Source organism: Vanrija pseudolonga, chromosome 2 (assembly GCF_020906515.1).
Source record: "Vanrija pseudolonga chromosome 2, complete sequence".
Lineage (NCBI taxonomy): Eukaryota > Fungi > Basidiomycota > Tremellomycetes > Trichosporonales > Trichosporonaceae > Vanrija > Vanrija pseudolonga.
The window spans coordinates 3204091-3220626 of record NC_085850.1 but is presented as its reverse complement, the minus strand read 5'-3'; the positions used below and the strand labels follow the sequence as shown (position 1 = coordinate 3220626).

At 64.4% G+C, this 16536-nt stretch overlaps 7 protein-coding genes across 7 annotated transcripts; 4 read left to right on the top strand and 3 right to left on the bottom strand.

The window, feature by feature from the left end:
* Positions 1-328: 328 nt before the first annotated feature.
* prh1 (putative ATP-dependent RNA helicase prh1) lies at positions 329-2810 on the top strand (the record flags this gene model as incomplete). Its single annotated transcript, XM_062769525.1, has 3 exons — positions 329-657; positions 703-1461; positions 1516-2810. Exons 1-3 carry the CDS (start codon positions 375-377, stop codon positions 2808-2810), a joined length of 2337 nt encoding a protein of 778 aa, XP_062625509.1. The 5' UTR covers positions 329-374.
* A 42-nt stretch (positions 2811-2852) lies between these two features.
* LOC62_02G002998 (uncharacterized protein) lies at positions 2853-6188 on the bottom strand. The gene is made up of 3 exons (XM_062769524.1): positions 5813-6188; positions 5480-5764; positions 2853-5362 (listed from the first exon to the last, which is right to left on the bottom strand). Exons 1-3 carry the CDS (start codon positions 6172-6174, stop codon positions 2938-2940), a joined length of 3072 nt encoding a protein of 1023 aa, XP_062625508.1. The 5' UTR covers positions 6175-6188; the 3' UTR covers positions 2853-2937.
* Positions 6189-6608: 420 nt separating this feature from the next.
* On the bottom strand, positions 6609-8518 carry RLI1 (Translation initiation factor RLI1; the record flags this gene model as incomplete). The annotated part of the gene is made up of 3 exons (XM_062769523.1): positions 6609-8361; positions 8404-8420; positions 8474-8518. 3 exons carry the CDS (start codon positions 8516-8518, stop codon positions 6609-6611), a joined length of 1815 nt encoding a protein of 604 aa, XP_062625507.1.
* A 762-nt stretch (positions 8519-9280) lies between these two features.
* On the top strand, positions 9281-10987 carry galE_0 (UDP-glucose 4-epimerase). The gene is made up of 6 exons (XM_062769522.1): positions 9281-9530; positions 9609-9766; positions 9815-10016; positions 10068-10288; positions 10337-10726; positions 10784-10987. The coding sequence occupies exons 1-6, from the start codon at positions 9507-9509 to the stop codon at positions 10929-10931; spliced, it is 1143 nt and encodes a 380-aa protein (XP_062625506.1). The 5' UTR covers positions 9281-9506; the 3' UTR covers positions 10932-10987.
* Positions 10988-11758: 771 nt separating this feature from the next.
* LOC62_02G002995 (uncharacterized protein) lies at positions 11759-13003 on the top strand (the record flags this gene model as incomplete). The annotated part of the gene is made up of 1 exon (XM_062769521.1): positions 11759-13003. One exon carries the CDS (start codon positions 11759-11761, stop codon positions 13001-13003), a length of 1245 nt encoding a protein of 414 aa, XP_062625505.1.
* Positions 13004-13279: 276 nt separating this feature from the next.
* On the bottom strand, positions 13280-14340 carry SPAC13G6.15c (putative protein; the record flags this gene model as incomplete). Its single annotated transcript, XM_062769520.1, has 2 exons — positions 13280-13805; positions 13853-14340. The coding sequence occupies 2 exons, from the start codon at positions 14338-14340 to the stop codon at positions 13280-13282; spliced, it is 1014 nt and encodes a 337-aa protein (XP_062625504.1).
* A 221-nt stretch (positions 14341-14561) lies between these two features.
* PNC1 (Nicotinamidase) lies at positions 14562-15628 on the top strand. The gene is made up of 4 exons (XM_062769519.1): positions 14562-14794; positions 14858-15070; positions 15160-15335; positions 15383-15628. Exons 1-4 carry the CDS (start codon positions 14594-14596, stop codon positions 15573-15575), a joined length of 783 nt encoding a protein of 260 aa, XP_062625503.1. The 5' UTR covers positions 14562-14593; the 3' UTR covers positions 15576-15628.
* Positions 15629-16536: the final 908 nt, after the last annotated feature.

Here is a 16536-nt window from a genome sequence, read left to right as displayed (position 1 = left end):
TTTGCATGTGCTTTGTGGTTTGGGCATAGGGCCTGCGGGCGGAAAGAGTGCTCGCTGCATATAAAAGTAGATATCGGCCGTTCAAGATTCAACTAACAGTCGACGGCATTGTGGGAGGAGCTGTGGACATGATCGATCTGCAAGACCTGGGCCGTCATGGATGGCCACAGCCACCGCCAGCCAGCCAGCCGCCGCGCCACTGCTGCCACCGCCCTTCGCCAGCCACGACGCCTGTTCGATCCCGAGTGACGCCGCCAAAAGTCATTCGGCCCGGGAGTAAATATTTGGCCAAGATGCCGACTGCTGGGCATGTTTTGGTCGGTCTGGTCTGCCATCTTGCAGCATCTCGATCTTCTTTCGACGCAAGCACCACTATGCCGCCCGCACAACCGGGGCCGAGCAAGCCCAAGGCCACGATGGCGAACGGCACAACGCCCAAGGCCAAGCCCAAAACCCGCGTGGCCAACTTCTTCAGCGACGACGACGAGGCCGACCACGAGCGCGCTGCCGCTGCTGGTGCCGCGCCGGCGAACGGCGTGGTGCGCAAGAAGCGGCGGCTGAACGACAAGCACGGCAAGGGCAAGGCGCGCTCCGAGGAGCTGGAGCGCATTGCCGCCGAGCTGCTGGTCAAGCGGTACGAGCTGCCATTCTACCAGGGTGCGTGGGGTTCGCTGGCGCTTGTGTACGAAACTGACGCCGCAGGCCGGAGAGACATCCTGTCCCAGATCCTGGACAACGACACGGTCGTGATCATCGGCGAGACGGGCTGCGGCAAGTCGACGCAGCTTGGCCAGTTGTTGCGGCGGCACGCGCTCGCACTGGAGCACTACGGCCCGCGCGGCCCCTCGGTGGCCATCACGCAGCCGCGCCGTCTGCCGACGATCAGCCTGGCGACGCGCGTGGCGGCCGAGATGGGCGTCGCCGTCGGCGGCGAGGTGGGCTACGCCGTGCGATTCGAGGACGCGACGTCGCGCGACACGCGGGTGCGCTTCATGACTGAGGGCGTGTTGATGCGCGAGCTGGCCAACGACGGGCCGCAGGCCAAGAAGGACAAGGGCAAGGCAAATGGCGAGGCGAAGGACGACACCGCCGCCGACGACCCGCTCAACCTCCTCCTCCGGTACGACGTCGTCATCATCGACGAGGCGCACGAGCGCACGCTCAACACGGATTTCCTCCTCGGGTCCATGAAGAAGATCCAGCGGCTGCGGAAAGCGCGCGCGGGCGAGGGGGTCAAGCCACTCAAGATTGTGATTATGAGCGCGACCCTCGACCCGGTGAAATTCACGTCCTTCTTCTCTGGCGCGCCGGCGCTGCACGTCCCCGGACGCATGTTCGACGTCGCGACGAGCCACACGGCCAAGCCGGTCGACGACTTTGTCGAGGCTGCTGCCGACGCCGCGTTGATGGTGCACACGCGCAAGCCGAGCCCGGTCGGCGAGATGCTCGTGTTCATGCCGGGTGAGTGCGGCGCCGCAGCGGTGTAGAGTTCCTTCACACACGCTGACACTGCAGGCTCTGACGAAATCGAGAACCTCGTGTCCCTCCTCAAGCGCAGGGGTAACGACCTCGCGCCGGACGCGACGCAGCTCCAAGTCCTGCCGCTGTACGCCTCGCTCCCCGCGACGGCGCAGTCCAAGATCTTCGCCCCCGTGCCGGGCAACACGCGGCGCGTGGTCGTGGCCACCAACATTGCCGAGACGTCGCTCACGATCCCCGGCGTCGGCTTCGTCATCGACTCGGGCTACAAGAAGGAAAAAGAGTTCATCTACCGCGCGTCGGGCGCAATCGAGCACCTGCGCAAAATGGAGATCTCGCAGGCGTCGGCGTGGCAGCGGACCGGCCGCGCAGGCCGCGAAATGCCAGGCGAGTGCCTGCGGCTGTACACCGAGGCCGCGTTCCGCAAGATGCCAGAGTTCGACACGCCCGAAATCCAGCGGTGTAACCTCGCCAACGCGGTGCTGCAGCTCATCGCGATGCGACAGGACCCCTTTGCATTCGAGTACATTGACCCACCGTCGCGCGACTCGATCGCCGCGGCGTTCCGCACACTCGCTGGCCTCGGCGCCATCTCCTCCCCCACCGACATCACCCCGCTGGGACGGCAAATGCTGCACTACCCACTCGATCCGGAACACGCGCGTATCCTCGTCGCGGCGTTCGAGCTCGGCTGCGCCGCCGAGCTGATCGACATCCTCGCGCTCGTTGTCTCTGGGCCAGTGTTCCACGATCGCGGGGACACGCGCGAGACGGCGGCGGCCGCGCGCGCAAAGTTTATCCACCGAGACGGCGACCACCTGACCGCGATGAACGTCCTGCGCGCTTACCTCTCCCTGCGGTCCGGTGACAACGACGACGGCGACGACGACGACAGGCCAAAAGCAGGCAAGGGCGGCATCGGCGCCTGGTGCCGCGACAACCACGTCAACGGCAAGACGCTGGCGGCCGCCGCGCGCGTGCGCGCCCAGCTGCGCATGCTCGCCGAGCGGCACGGCGCGGACGCGAGCTCGTCGTGCGCCGGCGACTTTAGCCTCGTCGGCCGCGCGCTCCTCCAGGGCCTGTTCATGAACACGGCCGTCATCCAGGCCGACGGGAGCTACAGGCAGACGGTCGGCTCGCTCACCGTCAAGATCCACCCGTCGAGCGTGCTCGCCGGCCGCAAGGTGCCTGCCATCGTGTACGACGAGCTGGCGATCACGAGCGCAATCTACGCGCGCAACGTGAGCGCGTTCGACCAGGACCTGCTTGTCACCGTGCCGTGGTTCCAGAAGGCGGGGGCCGCGCAGCCCGTCAGCCGGAAAACAGTCTAGATTTCATACGTTTATTTATCCACATTGCATGCACGCTGCGCTGCTCGTGCACAGAAAAGAACAAGTACATGCCAGTCTACAAGCGACTCTACATCTATAGCAGGGGCTTCTCTCCGCAGGGTACGTACTACTCCACATCGTCGTCGTTCTTGGTCGCAGCAGCAGTCAGGGGCTGCGTCTCGTCCGCACGCGACTTGGCGCGCGCACGACCAAGCGGGCGGAACAGGCCGCCGGCGAGGTCGCCCACCTGGCGAGGGGCTGCCGCCACACCGGACGCGGCACCGGCCACGCCAGACGAGAAGGTACGCCCGACGCTGGAAAGAATCGAGCGCGTGCCGGCTGCGGCCGTCGCCGCGGCGCCACCGGGACGCGCAGTGGTAAAGCTGTCGTCATCGTCGTCGTCGACGTCGTCCGACGCCAGTGCCGGCGCCGGCGCAAGGCTCGGGTGGAGTGGGCGCTGCGCGCTCGGCGTGACGGTGCGCAGCTCGATCTGGTGCCACACGCTCCTGCGCTCCTTCTTCTTCGGCGTCGGGGTCGGCGCGCCGGCGTCATCGGCCTCCTGTGCCATGCCTTCCGCCTCGTGCAGCGTGCGCTTGATAGCCATGAGGTCGTGCTCAATGTCGTTGACGCGCGTCGTCAGCTTGGCGTGCGGCGCGTCAGGCCCAACCCGCGTGGTGATGTAGGCGTGCGCGTCGCGGATCACGCTCGCAGCCTGCACGACACCGCTCGCGCCGACACCCAGCAGCGCCGCGAATCCGTGGAACACACGGTCCTCGTCCGCAACGGCAATCTCCGTGTCCACACGCGCGTCCTCGATCACCTCGTGCAGGCTGTCGAGGAGCGCCACGAGGTCGTCGTGCGCCGTGCGGCCAGGGCGGAGGCCCAGGTTTGCGCGGAACGTCGACCGCTTGGAGTCGGGAGTGCCGCCCGGCGAAGTTGACGAGGGGGTTTCGGCCGCAGTAGCACGCAGCGCTGCGAGCGAGATGGACTGGTCGTGCAGAGACTTCTGGAGAGGGCGGTATCTTTCCTCCAGGGGCTCGAACAGGCCGCTGAGCTCCTCAAGTTGGGGAAGGGACGGGGTGTCGTCCTCTGGTGTCGTCTTCTTCTTCGTCTCATCGTCCTCCTCCTTCTCATCCGTGTTGGTACCCTCACCGGCACCCTCGTCACCGTCCGCATCCCACAACAAACCACTGGTCTCGCCGTCCAGTTCTGGCGCGACGCCATCCTCGGCCTCCTTGGCGAGCCACGCGACACGCTGGCGCTCGAGATCGACGCGGCGCTCCGTCTCGATTTGCAGGTCGGTAACGAGGTGCTGCACGAGCTCCTCGGCAAGGAACACACGGGCAACAGATTCGTCCTGCGGTGTGGCGACGGCCGCCGCACCGGCCGAAACGCTGGCCTTGCGTCCGCCACCGAGCCAGCGTCCGCGCCAGCCCTTGCGGCTGCTTCCTGGTGCCTCCTGCTCGGCCGCAGCCTCGAGCGGCCCAAGCAGTGCCGCAGCCTCGGTGAGGAGCGAGGACGCCGCGTCAGGAGCGATGAACCCGCGGCCGTCGGCTTCGGCGGCCTCGCGGGCACGTCTCAGCTTGTCGAGCCACGACTCGGCCTTGCGGGCGCGAGCCTCGTCCGCAGCAATGAGCTGCAGGCGGAGGGCGACTTCGCGACGACGGCCAGCGGCCTCGCGACCGAGCTCGGACGCGAGTTCTTCCGCCGCGCCACGCAGGCGCGTCGCACGTTCCGTTTCGCCACGGAGGCGTTGGCGGGCCACCTTGGCGTCGGCACGCAGGGCCTTCTGCGTTGCTGCTGAGCGCTGGCGAAGGTGGCCGAGGTGCATGTGGACCGTGGCATGGGCCTTCTGCGAGAACGTCATGTACCGCTCGACAACCTTGGCGGCGCTTGCGTCGTCGCGGAGCACGCGGTCGCGGTCGACCTGGGCCTCGACGCGGACGGCAGTCTCGGCCGTCAGCTGGTCCTTGGCGACTGTGGCCTCGGTCTGGAGCTCGTCGATCTGGGTATGCAGCTTGCGGATTTCCGAGTCCTTGGCTGAGAGGGCTGCGGCAAAGTCCTTGAACAGGCGGTGCACGCCACGCTGTCCGAGGAGCAAGTTGGAGATGGCGTCGGCGGACGCGGACGCCGAATTGACAGCTGGGGCCTCGGACGTGTCAGAGGGCTTGGAGAGCTGATCGATCTCGTCATCCTCGTCCTCGTCCTCGCCGTCGTCGATCGTGTATGTCGCGACCGGCACGACAGCGACCGCCTCGGCCACCGAAGCGGTGTCATCTCCAGGGGTAACGGCCGGAGGCGTGTCCACCTCCTTCACGTCCTCGTCCTCGGTCTGGGCCTGAGCCAACGCCTCGCCCTTCTTGACCTCCTTCCAGTTCTTGGACTCCTTGCGCTCCGGCTTGTCCACAACGGCAGATTCTCCAGTCTTGCCATCGAGAAGCGGTGGCGTTGTCAGGATGTTATCGCTCGGCTTGCGTCTCGGCAGCGGCGGGGGCACGGCATTGGGGTCGAGCGTCTTGACAAGGGACTTGTACTCCTCGAGTGCGAGGTCGCTGAGCATGGGTTAGTACCACTCCAGCAACGCACCGCTGCACCGAACTAAGGCCGTGGCGCATCATCCCGAGGCGATCCACAAGATCGTGGCGCAGGCCCCGTCACAGCGTACTCACCACAACTTCTTCTGCTCCTCGATGCGCCTGCGCTCGTTGCGCTCCCAGACAATCTCATCTTCCCTGTCCTCCTCGATACGCTCGAGCTCGAGCGCCGCCGCGCGCTCCTTCTCCCGTGCGCGGTGGCTGGCATGCAGCTCCTGCTTGGCGGCCGACAGCTCGAGCGCCGTAGCGGCCAGCTGCGCCTCGGTGAAGTCGAGCTTGGCGCTCAGGCGGCGGTGGGCGAGGGATAACTCTGCGAGCGCATTGGACGGGGCCGGCTTGACTGGCGGGTCGGGCGTGGACCTGCGGGTCGCTCAGCTCTGCTCGACTCACGCAGCTGTATGTACCCACCTCAGCGTGTCCACCTCGGCCTGCAAAGCGCCGTTGGTATTGCGCAGCCCCGCCGCCTCCTCCTTGCTCAGCTCGAGCTCGAGCCGCACGCCCTGCACGTCGATGCTCGCCTGGTGCGCGGCGGAGCGGTACTGCGCAAGCTGCTGCCTCAGGCTTGCGAGCTCGGCCGCGAGGGGGTGCGTTGGCGCGAGCGCCGCGGCGGCCGCAGCCGTAGACGAAGACGACGACGACGCCGGCCACGTCGTTGTTGTTGCCGCTGGCGTGCGTGGGGTCTTGGGCGTCGCGGGCACCGAGGCGCTCGGCCCGTTGACGTCCTTGGCGTCCTGGACGACTATCGGCGCGGGCTTTGTAGCCGTTGCCATTGTGTTAATGTTATTGAAAGTAGAGTAGTTGTACAATCTCAAGCTGGGAGTGTCGACGAGGTCGATTCCAACCCGCCGCCCGCCTGCAGTAGACACAGAAACGTGTTCAGTGTGTGCCTGCCACGTGGGCGCGACCAAAGAAAAACAACCCACTTGGTGATCATCTCGACAAGGCTTCCAATGCTTCCACTTCTGGTCGTGTGCCCCGTTCACACGACCATCACTCACTGGCCCGCGCACGAGTTCCAATGCCCATGCAGAAAATGCTACGGTCTACAATAGGACAGGGGGTATCTGTGCTTCACGCGGCGCGACGGCAGCCGCGCGCGTTTGCACTTTTGGCGATGCCACAAAAGGCCCGTTGGCCGGAAACCGCGGTGCCCTGCCGCACAACGCGGCTTGACCCAGCACTGGCCGGAAAGGTTGAATCAACCTCAGTCCTGGTCAACGAAGAAGTACGATCCCGACGACTTCTGCTCCTTGTCGAGGACCGAGTTCATCTTGTTGATACGCGGGCGGTAGTTTGTAGGGTCACGACGGAAGGTGATGTCCAAGCTCTTCAAGAACTTGTTCATACCAGTCAACAGACCCTCGGGCTTGCCGGCCCAGGCCTCAATGGCGGGTGTTCCGTCAAACACAATGACGCGGTCGGCGAGGTAGGTGGCCATGATGAAATCGTGCTCGACAATGAACGCGGTGCGCTTCGACGACATGACAAACTTCTTGATGACCTTGGACGCGTGGATACGCTGCTCCGAGTCGAGGTAGGCAGAGGGCTCGTCGATAAGGAGGACGTCGGCGGGGACACCGAGCACGAGACAGATGGCGACACGCTGCAGCTCACCACCGGACAGGGTCTGGACGTCCTGGTCCATGATGTGCTCGAGCTGCATGGGCTTGAGGACGTCGGTGTTGAACTGGGGGTGCATGAACATTGACTTGATACGCTTGAGGAGCAGCATGCGAACCGAGCCGGGGAACTTGGGCGAGATGGTCTGGGGCTTCATCGAGACGCGGAACTGGGGAGCGTCACGCTCGTTGTCGGGCTGGAGCTTGCCACCGAGCAGCTGGACGAGGGTAGTCTTGCCCATACCGTTCTCACCAAGAAGGACAATGATCTCAGAGTCGGCAAAGTCACCCTCGGCGACGTGGAGCTTGAAGTTGCCGAGCGTCTTGGTCATGGCGGGGTAGGTGTACGACTGGAGGTTGGGAGCAGCGGCGTTCTCGTCGACAGTCTCGGCGATGCGGAAAGTGAGCGACTCCTCACGGAAACGCATGTTCTCGGTGGGGATCATGCCGTCGAGGAAGATGTTGATACCCTCACGGACCGAGTAGGGCATGGTGACGACACCGTAGGTACCGGGGACACCGTAGAAGACACAGATAAAGTCGGAGAGGTAGTCAAGGGTCGACAAGTCGTGCTCGACAACGACGACGTAGTTGGTGGGGGTAACGAGGCCACGGATGACACGGGCGGCGGCGAGACGCTGGCGGATATCCAGGTACGACGAGGGCTCGTCGAACATGTAGATGTCGGCCTTGCGGACCGAGGCGATGGCAATGGCGAAACGCTGGAGCTCTCCGCCCGAGAGCTGGCCGACCTCACGGTCCTGGAGCTTGGCGAGCTCGAGGTCCTCCTCGAGCTGCTTGCGGTTGTCGAGCTCGGTCTGGCGGTCGAACATCTTGCCGACGGTCATGTGGGGGACCTTGATGGAGCGGGGGATCTGGTCGACGTACTGGGGCTTGGTGACGGCCTTGATGTCGTCCTCGAGCACCTTGGTGAAGAAGTTCTGGAGGTCAGAGCCACGGAAGTACTTGATGATCTCGGTCCACTCGGGAGGGTCGTCGTAGCGGCCGAGGTTGGGCTTGAGCTTGCCGCTGAGCACCTTGAGCGCCGTCGACTTGCCGATACCGTTGGTGCCGACGAGACCGAGGACCTGGCCGGGACGGGGGGTGGGGAGACGGTGGAGCTTGAACGCGTTGGCGGCGTAACGGTGGGTGACGTGCGACTCGAGGTTGGTGGGGAGGTTGAGAATCTGGATGGCCTCAAAGGGGCACTTCTTGACACAGATACCACAACCGATGCAGAGCTCCTCGGAGATGAAGGCCTTCTTGTCGTTGGGGGTGACCTCGATACAGAGCTTGCCCATCTTGACGACTGGGCACGAGCGCTTGCATTCCTGGCGACTGAGAGGTTAGTAGGGGGTTGGTTGCTGGGTCTCATCGCACCATTTCTTGGGCTTGCACTGCGAGGTGTTAGTGGCTGGCTACAGGCGGAGGTTGCCAACTCCACACCTACCTTGTCGTCCGAGACGATGGCGATACGGGTGAGCTTGTCAGACATTGTTGAAAACGGCGGTCCAGCCAGGCGGTAGGTGGTGGGTGTCTAGGGGAGATAGATGTAGGAGAGGGAGATGGGGGGGTTGAGAGATCTTCGCCTTGAACCGTCGCCCGAATGCTCTTTGTTGTCTAATTATCGAGTAGGTGCTTTGTCAACGAGCTGGTTGGCAGCGGTGCCGTCGGTCGGTGCTGGTGCTCGTCGTTGGTGGCGCGCGCGCGTGGACGACCATCCATCTCGTCGAGCAAAGACTTTTGTGTTTCTAACGGGGCCAATTTCGGAACCGCGGGATGGGACTGTGGGTTAGGCGTGCAAACTGAAAAGGCATGCACAAGAGACACCACCAATGAAGCATCAAGCATTTGACTGGCGCACTGTCATTGATAATCCACGTGGTCTAATACGTGTTAATAGTTCGGAGCGTTCGCCGTTCCACCCCGCCGGCCAGCTGCTCTGCCTTGCCTTGCTGGTTTGCCTTGGCTGGCATTCTTCCCGTTCAGTGATGAAATGACAGCAGCATTGTCTCCCTCCGACGAGCCCCCGTCATGTCGGCATTGCCATTTCTGCCTTGAAGATTCCCGTCCATGTCGACGTTGAACGGGAATCTCGGACCGATGGGCAAGGCAATCAACAATGCACATTGCACCTCTGCTCATCGTCGCTCATCGCGTCACCTCCCTACGCCCCGTTGGGCCGATGCACACGTTTGTGTTCTGCCTACAGTATATAAAGCAAGACGAGCCGATGCATGGGCCCGTGCTTTAATCCCACTCACGACCCACTTGGCACTTGGCGCACAGTAAAGGAGACAGGACAATAGGGCCACTTGACCCCACTCTGCCACCACCACCACAAACCACCCCGAACCACACAAAAAGTCTGGAAAATAAATACACCGCTATCGCACACACCCCGCCAACCCCGTTTCTACATCTACATCTCCACACACACACACACTCGCATCGCACGCATCGCACACACCCCATAAGCAATCATGTCCAACGACACTCAGCTCAAGGTATGTACCGCGCCGCAACCAGCCAAGGCCGCGGCGATCAGTGTGCCAGACCCACACCCCGTGCTCACCCCTGCCCAGCGCGTCCTCGTCACGGGCGGCCTCGGATACATCGGATCGCACGTCGTCCTCAGCCTGCTCCTCTCGCAGCGCTACCTCCCCATCGTCATCGACAACTGCCACAACGCCTTCCCCGAGGCCGTTAAGCGCTGCGCCGAGATTGCCCGCGATGAGCTTGGGTAGGTCGGCTCGTGTCGTATCACCATCACGCTCCGCTAACGCGCTAGCCCCAACGCGCCCCAGCCCCTGTTCCACCGCGCCGACCTCCGCAACGCCGCCGAGATTGACGCCGTGTTTGAGAAGTACGCCGCCGACGGCGGCATCTGGGGCGTTGTCCACCTCGCTGCTCTCAAGGCCGTCGGCGAGTCGGGCGAGCTCCCCCTCTCCTACTACCGCGTGAACGTTGCCGGCACCATCTCGCTCCTCGAGGTGAGTAGAGGGGCTCCCAAGCGCCAAGGAACGCGCTCTAACCTTCCACAGTCTATGCAGAAGAACAATGTCAACAACTTTGTCTTCTCGTCGTCGGCCACCGTCTACGGCACCCCCGAGGTCATCCCCATCCCCGAGACGTCGCCCCTCCAGCCCGAGTCTGCCTACGGACGGACAAAGGCCATGGTCGAGGAGATCCTCCACGACGTCTGCCGCTCCGGCACCCTCGAGCGCAAGTCGCCCCTCAAGGCCGTCTCGGTCCGCTACTTCAAGTGAGTGGGAAGCTGGCTCTGTGGTTGATGTGTCACTAACGCCCGTAGCCCCGCTGGCGCCCACCCCTCCGGCAAGCTCGGCGAGGAGCCTCGCGGCAAGCCTGGAAACCTCCTGCCCCTGCTCGCGCAGATGGCCATTGGCCGTGAGAAGTCGGAGCTCAAGGTGTTCGGCAACGACTACCCCGGCTCGCCAGACGGCACCTGCGTCCGCGACTACCTGCACATCATGGACCTTGCCGAGGGCCACGTCCTCGCGCTCGACGCGATCGCGGTGCCCGAGTCGCAGCCCAACATCTTCTCGAACAACGACGCCAGGAAGGACGGCTTCTACCGCGCCTTCAACCTCGGCCGTGGCAAGGGCCAGTCTGTGCTCATGATGATCGAGGCCATGCGCAAGGCGACCGGCTTCAACTACCAGTACGAGATTGTCGGAAGGCGGTGAGTAGCGAGCTGGCACCCGAAGCTGTGTACCGAGTCCTGACATTGTACCCTTAGTATCGGCGACGTTCCCGACCTCACTGCCAACCCCGCGCTGGCTGAGAAGGAGCTGGGCTTCCTCGCCAAGCGCGACCTCGACAGCATGTGCCGCGACCTCTGGAACTTCCAGACCAAGAACCCCAAGGGTTACGAGCCCAGCGCTTAAGCGTGGGCAGCATAGGGATATAGTTTGATAGAATATGGGATAATCTTGTCATTGTATGATAGCGGTGGGGCGGGGGCCAGGCGATGGGGCGCCTATCCGGCAGGCTAAGACTGAAGTTGTTGACGCGAGTGGATAGCGAGTCATGCTCGTCTGCGTGAGTCGGCCGCGAGTCGGCACCAGTGCACACGCGGATCCGTCAAGCAGACATTGATATTCATCGATGCGATGCGACGCCCGCACCGAGGCCGTGCACGAAACAGCACACGACCGCGGCGCAGATGTAGCTACTTATAGGTGACTCGGAGTCCTAGGGTTGCCCCTCATCAAAGTTGTTTTAAGCAAGCAGCTCTGTTGTAACCAACAGTCCTTCCACGCTCCTGTCTGGCCTCGGGGGCGGTGGCAGCTCGCGCTCCGCAAGCGGGGGAGCACAGCGCCGACAAGGAATTTATGGAGCGATAGGTTTTTTTTGTGATTGAGGAGACGCAGAAAGGGGGGTCGCGCTTTTTGTAGCCTGCCAGAGTGGGCTGCTGGGTGCGAGGCGTGAGGGCGATTAAACAGATCGTTATTCTTTTGATTTTATCCCGTCAGCCTGGTTGATGCCATCCGTGGCGATCCGATCCAGTGACTTGGGCAACTGGCAAAAGTCGGCTTTGAGCGCACTTGCAACAACGAGCATCAGGCGACTTGTTGTGCTCACTCGTCGTTGACAACACCACTAAAAGCGACGGCAAACAGCGAGCAGCGCCGACTCGGATCGACCCCGCCAGCTCGCACGACTCTTCCCCCTCCCCTTCCCAACGGCACCCCCTGCCCCCTCCCCCCTCACCATGTCCTCCACCTTCCCACAGCTCCTCAAGCGCTCGGCGTTCGTGACGCACGACCCGTTGATCGCGCGCGTGTACGCGTCCAACGTGCGCTCGATGCAAAAGTACGAAGACTACGGTCTCAAGTTCCCCGTCCACCGGACCAAGGGCGGACGGTACATCAAGGTCGGGACGCTCGACGGCGGACCCGGAGTCGACGCAATGTGGTCGAGCGGCGAGAAGGAGATGCGCTTCATCGACACGTGGGGCGACGGCACTGTCCCCTGGTCCAAGACGGCCAAGACGGCAAAAGTCGCCCGCGCGTCCATCTACGCCGAGGACACGGTCGCCGAGCCCGAGAAGAAGGAGTTTATCGCCAACGTCGACGCCATGACCGAGCCCGAGTTTGAGAAGTACGTCGAGCACATCCGCTCGCACCGGCACGAGCTGCGCGAGGCGCTGTGGGCCGAGACGACCGCGCCCGCACCCGACGAGTCGACGCTCGCACACGCCGCCGCGCGCGGAATCGCGCGCCAGACGGCCGCGGCCGAGTTCCAGTCGGGCCTCACGACCGCCGCGCTCGCCGACCCCTCGTCCTCGCGCCTGCAGGGCAGCCCGCACGAGCTCCACGGCCTGGCGTACTCGTCTGCGCCGGCGGCCGGCGCCGCTGCCGACCCGGCACGCGCACACAAGGGCCGCGCGCTCGACCGCATCGCCCGCCCAGGCAAGAGCCACCTCGGCATCGAGGGCACCAACGCCGACTTTGTCGTCGGCCTGGGAGGCCTCACGGCCATCAGCCGCACCGGCGCCGTCCGCGTTACCGACCGCCCCTCGCTCACGCAGTTCGACTACAAGCGCAGCAGCAAGAAGGCGGGCATCGCGGACTTCAAGGTGGCCGAGGCTGAGATCATGAAGCCCGCGTCGGTCATCGGGCTCACGCAGCGGACGGGCCGCGATGCCGTCTGGCTCGGCTTGTCGCACTCGACGCTCCGCACGCCCGGCGCCCTCGACAGCTTCCGCTTCCACATCAAGGTCGACGAGGCCGACACGGACGCGCCCGTGCCCGGCAGCCGCGCATGGGTCGGCAAGGACACGGCGTCGGCGGCGCCAGCGACGGCCGCTGAGGGTGCGCTTGGTGTGCTCGGTGGCCCTCGGGCGACCCGCGTGCAGGGCCAGGGTGCCGAGGCCGTCCGCCGTATCCAGGCGCAGACGAGCCGCACGGCCATCAACAACTTGCTGAACCGCATCACCAAGCAGCCTCCGCAGTAGGCGTGGCGTGGCGGAGGGCGAGAGGCGGTGTAGTACAGCAGTAGTGGCATCATGCATTGATCATTAGATTGGGGTGGGGGGTGAAGGAGTTAGAGCTGTGTGTTAGCCACCGTGGCGTCTATCGGTCAGCCTGTCGAAAGTGCGCTGAATCCGGCTGCCCACCCCCGACTCGCGACCACAGCCTCGCCAGCCCACCCTACGCACAACATACATACATACACAATGCTTACACGGCGCGTGCGTGCGCCAGATATGCTGATGATGAATCGATTCTGACTAGACAGGCGGCCGCGCAGTCGGCACGATGCGGACTTTGCCAGACGGGCTGAGCACCTCGCCGAGGGAGAGGGCGGGTGGTGCGGGCGTAGCTCCAAGACCACCACCTCCAAGCGCACCTCCCAACCCCCCACCCAGCCCCCCACCGTCCCCTCTGGCCTGGCTCGGCGCCTCCCATATCCCGGGCCCGCCCCACGGCTCCTCGACGGCATACTCGTCCTCCTCGCCGTCCCATCTCTCGCGCTTGGCGGGCGCGCTCGTGTCCTCGACCTCGACGCGCACGCCGCCCTCGTCAACGAGCACCTCCTTGCCCCCGCTCGCGGCGATCTGCAGGCTCTCGAGCGCGCGCCGCAGGTCGTCCGCCAGCGGGTGCAGGTTCGGCCCGTCCTCCTCGACTGGTTCCCAGCCTTCTGGGGGCGAGCCGGGCGGCGAGATGAGAAAGTTGCGCTCGGCGTCCGGCGGGCGGAGGTGCGCGTCGACGGGGTCGAGCGGCGTCGGCGGGAGCGCGTACACGCGCAGCGTGATCCTGGGGGTGGTTAGCTTGGTAGCGGGGGATAGGCAGCTAGTACCCACGCCTTGCGCTTGCGGTCAAAGTAGCCTGGTGCGTCGTCGACGGGAGCAGGGCTGCGCGCCTCAACGGCCTCGGCGGCCGCCTCGGCCTCGTCCCCCAGCTCGATGCGCAGGAGGTCGCCGTGGCGCTTGGCGCGCGCGGCCGCGTCGTTGTCGTTGTACACTAAGATGACCCGCCCCATGCCGCGCACCGGCGCCCAGTGCACGAGCCGGCCGTACGCCTCGAACGCGGCCTTGAGCACGCCGATCGGCTCGGGCGCGAACAGCGCCTGCGTGGGGAGGAGCAGCGCGAGCGTGTTCGTCGGCTCGGGGCTGCGGGCCGACGCAGATGGCTCGAGCTCCGGCGGAGGCGGCACAGCAAAGCTCAGCGGCGGCGGCGTGTTGGCGCGGTGTATGCCTGCGCTTGCGCCCGCGCTCGGCGACGGCGGCGTCGTCGAGCGCACGGGCGGCAGGCTCGCAGCGGGGTTTGGCAGCGGCGGCGGCGGCGGCATGGTGAACTGGGCTGTTGAGGCTGGCAGGGGAGGTGCGGGGTCCGATTGTTCGTTGTTGGTCGTCGGCGTCATTGTCGAGCACAGCATACCACCGTGGGAAAGTCTCCCCCGAATGCCCCCGCGATCAGCAGCCGCCGGCCCCGCTTGGCAATCCCCGCCCAGCCGGCGTAAGGCAACAGCGAGTGACCGACGTGCATCCCCCATCCCGCCCCCCTCTCTCTCTCTCTTCCACCACAACATCCACACCGCAGCCATGTCCGCCGCCCCCGCCCCCGACGCTCCCGCTACCGCGCCCGCAAAGGTCGCCCTCATCGTCGTCGACGTCCAGAACGACTTCCTCCCCCCCTCGGGCTCGCTCCAGGTGCCTGGCGGTCTCGAGGTCGTCCCCGCCATCTCCGAGCTGCTCGACGGCAAGAAGCTCAACCACAAGTGGGACCTTGTCGTTGCGTCGCAGGTGGGTTGCATGGGCTGTGTCCAGTCGCCAGCCGCTCGCTACCTAACGCTAACTCGCGCACAGGACTTCCACCCCGAGGGCCACATCTCGTTCGCGTCCAGCCACCCCGGCCACAAAAAGTTCCAAACCATCGAGACCCGCGATGCCCGTGGTTTCGACTACGAGCAGATGCTCTGGCCCGACCACTGCATCCAGGGCACCAAGGGCAGCGAGATCCACGCCGACCTGCTCCCCAAGCTCCAGGCTTACGGCGACAAGTTCAAGCTGATCAGGAAGGTGTGTAGGGTGTGGTGCAGCGTCGGCCGATGCGATGCGATCGACCCACACCAGCCGCCATGGCAAGGATCAGTCGCTGACCACCGCAGGGATTCAACAAGGGCGTCGAGGCCTACTCGGCCTTTGACGGCGTCATCTCGGATGCCGCCAACCCGCCCCCTCTCCCCACCGAGATCGACCCCCAGCCCACGCGCAAGATCGTCGAGGCCCTCCGCGCCGAGGGCATCAAGAAGGTTGTCGTTGTCGGTCTCGCAGGTGACTTCTGGTGAGTGCAGCTAGATGACTCGTGAAGACGCCAGCTGACTCTCGCAGCGTCTCGCACACCGCCCTCTCTGCCCTCTCCTCGCGCTTCGACACGGCCGTCTACCTGCCCGCCACGCGCGCCATCAACGGCCGCGACGCCGACGAGAACTTTGACAAGCTCGTCGCGTTTGGCGGCAGCACAATCGGCAACAAAAAGTCGGACCGCTGGTACGACCAGCTCAACGCGTGGATCGCCAAGTAGAGGAGGCCAGTGCCGCACCGTAGATGAGATGCGATGCTTGCTGCAGACGACAGCACACACGCTTCGCCGAGTTTCTATCGTTGTGCCGCTCCACACGTGCTGACTCGATTCGTTGAATGGGGCTGCATGACGAAGCACGCACACACTGCGGGGCTGCAGGCGCGGGGACACGTTTTCCCTGTGGCCCGGCCTTGGCATCTGGAGAGAGCCAATCTGGGAGCCACATGGGGTGCCACCAAGCCCGGTCTATCGCTATCGGAATCTACGGCGCGTCTGACTGGCTCGTATGGCCGGCGACGTTTCGGGCTGCCTCAACCGATGATGCTGGGGCACGACGTGTCACCGCGGATGGTGGGCGAGAGGGGGGAGGGGGGTGTTTGCATGCAGGCAGTGGTGGAGCGTTGTTGCCCGTGGAGCGCGGAACGTCATCCGCCAATCACCGTCGGCCGTGCGCTGGTGCACGGATGTCGGTCGCCTGCAGCTGGCTGGCGGCCGACACTGACAGTGCAGACACGGCCAGACGAGACGACAATACATGACCTCCGCTGCATCTAATCATGCATTCAGCTGTGGGTGCTGGTGCACTTCTGCTACAGCGTCGGCAGCTGCATACTTGGGAGGTGACTGACATGTAGCAAGTAAGACATGACGTCAGCCAACGCACCAACCACACCTACTTCCCTCCACCACGCCAAACAGACGCGACCACAACTGCGACACACACACGACTGATCCAACGCCAAAAAGGATCTCTTCCGACATACTGTCTCCAGCTTTGTTGACTACACCGCCAACCAGCGGTGACTTCACCTATACTCGGAGCGGTCACTTGGCCTACGGATCCCAGACATTTGCCTTTACTCTGCAGCCCACTTGCACGTGTGGGAGGGACATATCCCGAGCAATGTAACTATTGGGAGCTCGCCTCTGGAAGGCCTCGTGCGTGCCCGGCTTCGGGCGA

Coding starts and splice junctions, on each gene's coding strand:
- LOC62_02G002998 (XM_062769524.1), bottom strand. CDS start 6,174: ATGGCAACGGCTACAAAGCCCGCGCCGATAGTCGTCCAGGACGCCAAG. Junction 5,765..5,812: donor GCCGAGGTGGACACGCTGAG/GTGGGTACATAC, acceptor AGCGACCCGCAG/GTCCACGCCCGACCCGCCAG. Junction 5,363..5,479: donor GAGGAGCAGAAGAAGTTGTG/GTGAGTACGCTG, acceptor ACCCATGCTCAG/CGACCTCGCACTCGAGGAGT.
- galE_0 (XM_062769522.1), top strand. CDS start 9,507: ATGTCCAACGACACTCAGCTCAAG. Junction 9,531..9,608: donor CCAACGACACTCAGCTCAAG/GTATGTACCGCG, acceptor ACCCCTGCCCAG/CGCGTCCTCGTCACGGGCGG. Junction 10,727..10,783: donor TACGAGATTGTCGGAAGGCG/GTGAGTAGCGAG, acceptor TTGTACCCTTAG/TATCGGCGACGTTCCCGACC.
- PNC1 (XM_062769519.1), top strand. CDS start 14,594: ATGTCCGCCGCCCCCGCCCCCGACGCTCCCGCTACCGCGCCCGCAAAG. Junction 14,795..14,857: donor ACCTTGTCGTTGCGTCGCAG/GTGGGTTGCATG, acceptor ACTCGCGCACAG/GACTTCCACCCCGAGGGCCA. Junction 15,336..15,382: donor GGTCTCGCAGGTGACTTCTG/GTGAGTGCAGCT, acceptor TGACTCTCGCAG/CGTCTCGCACACCGCCCTCT.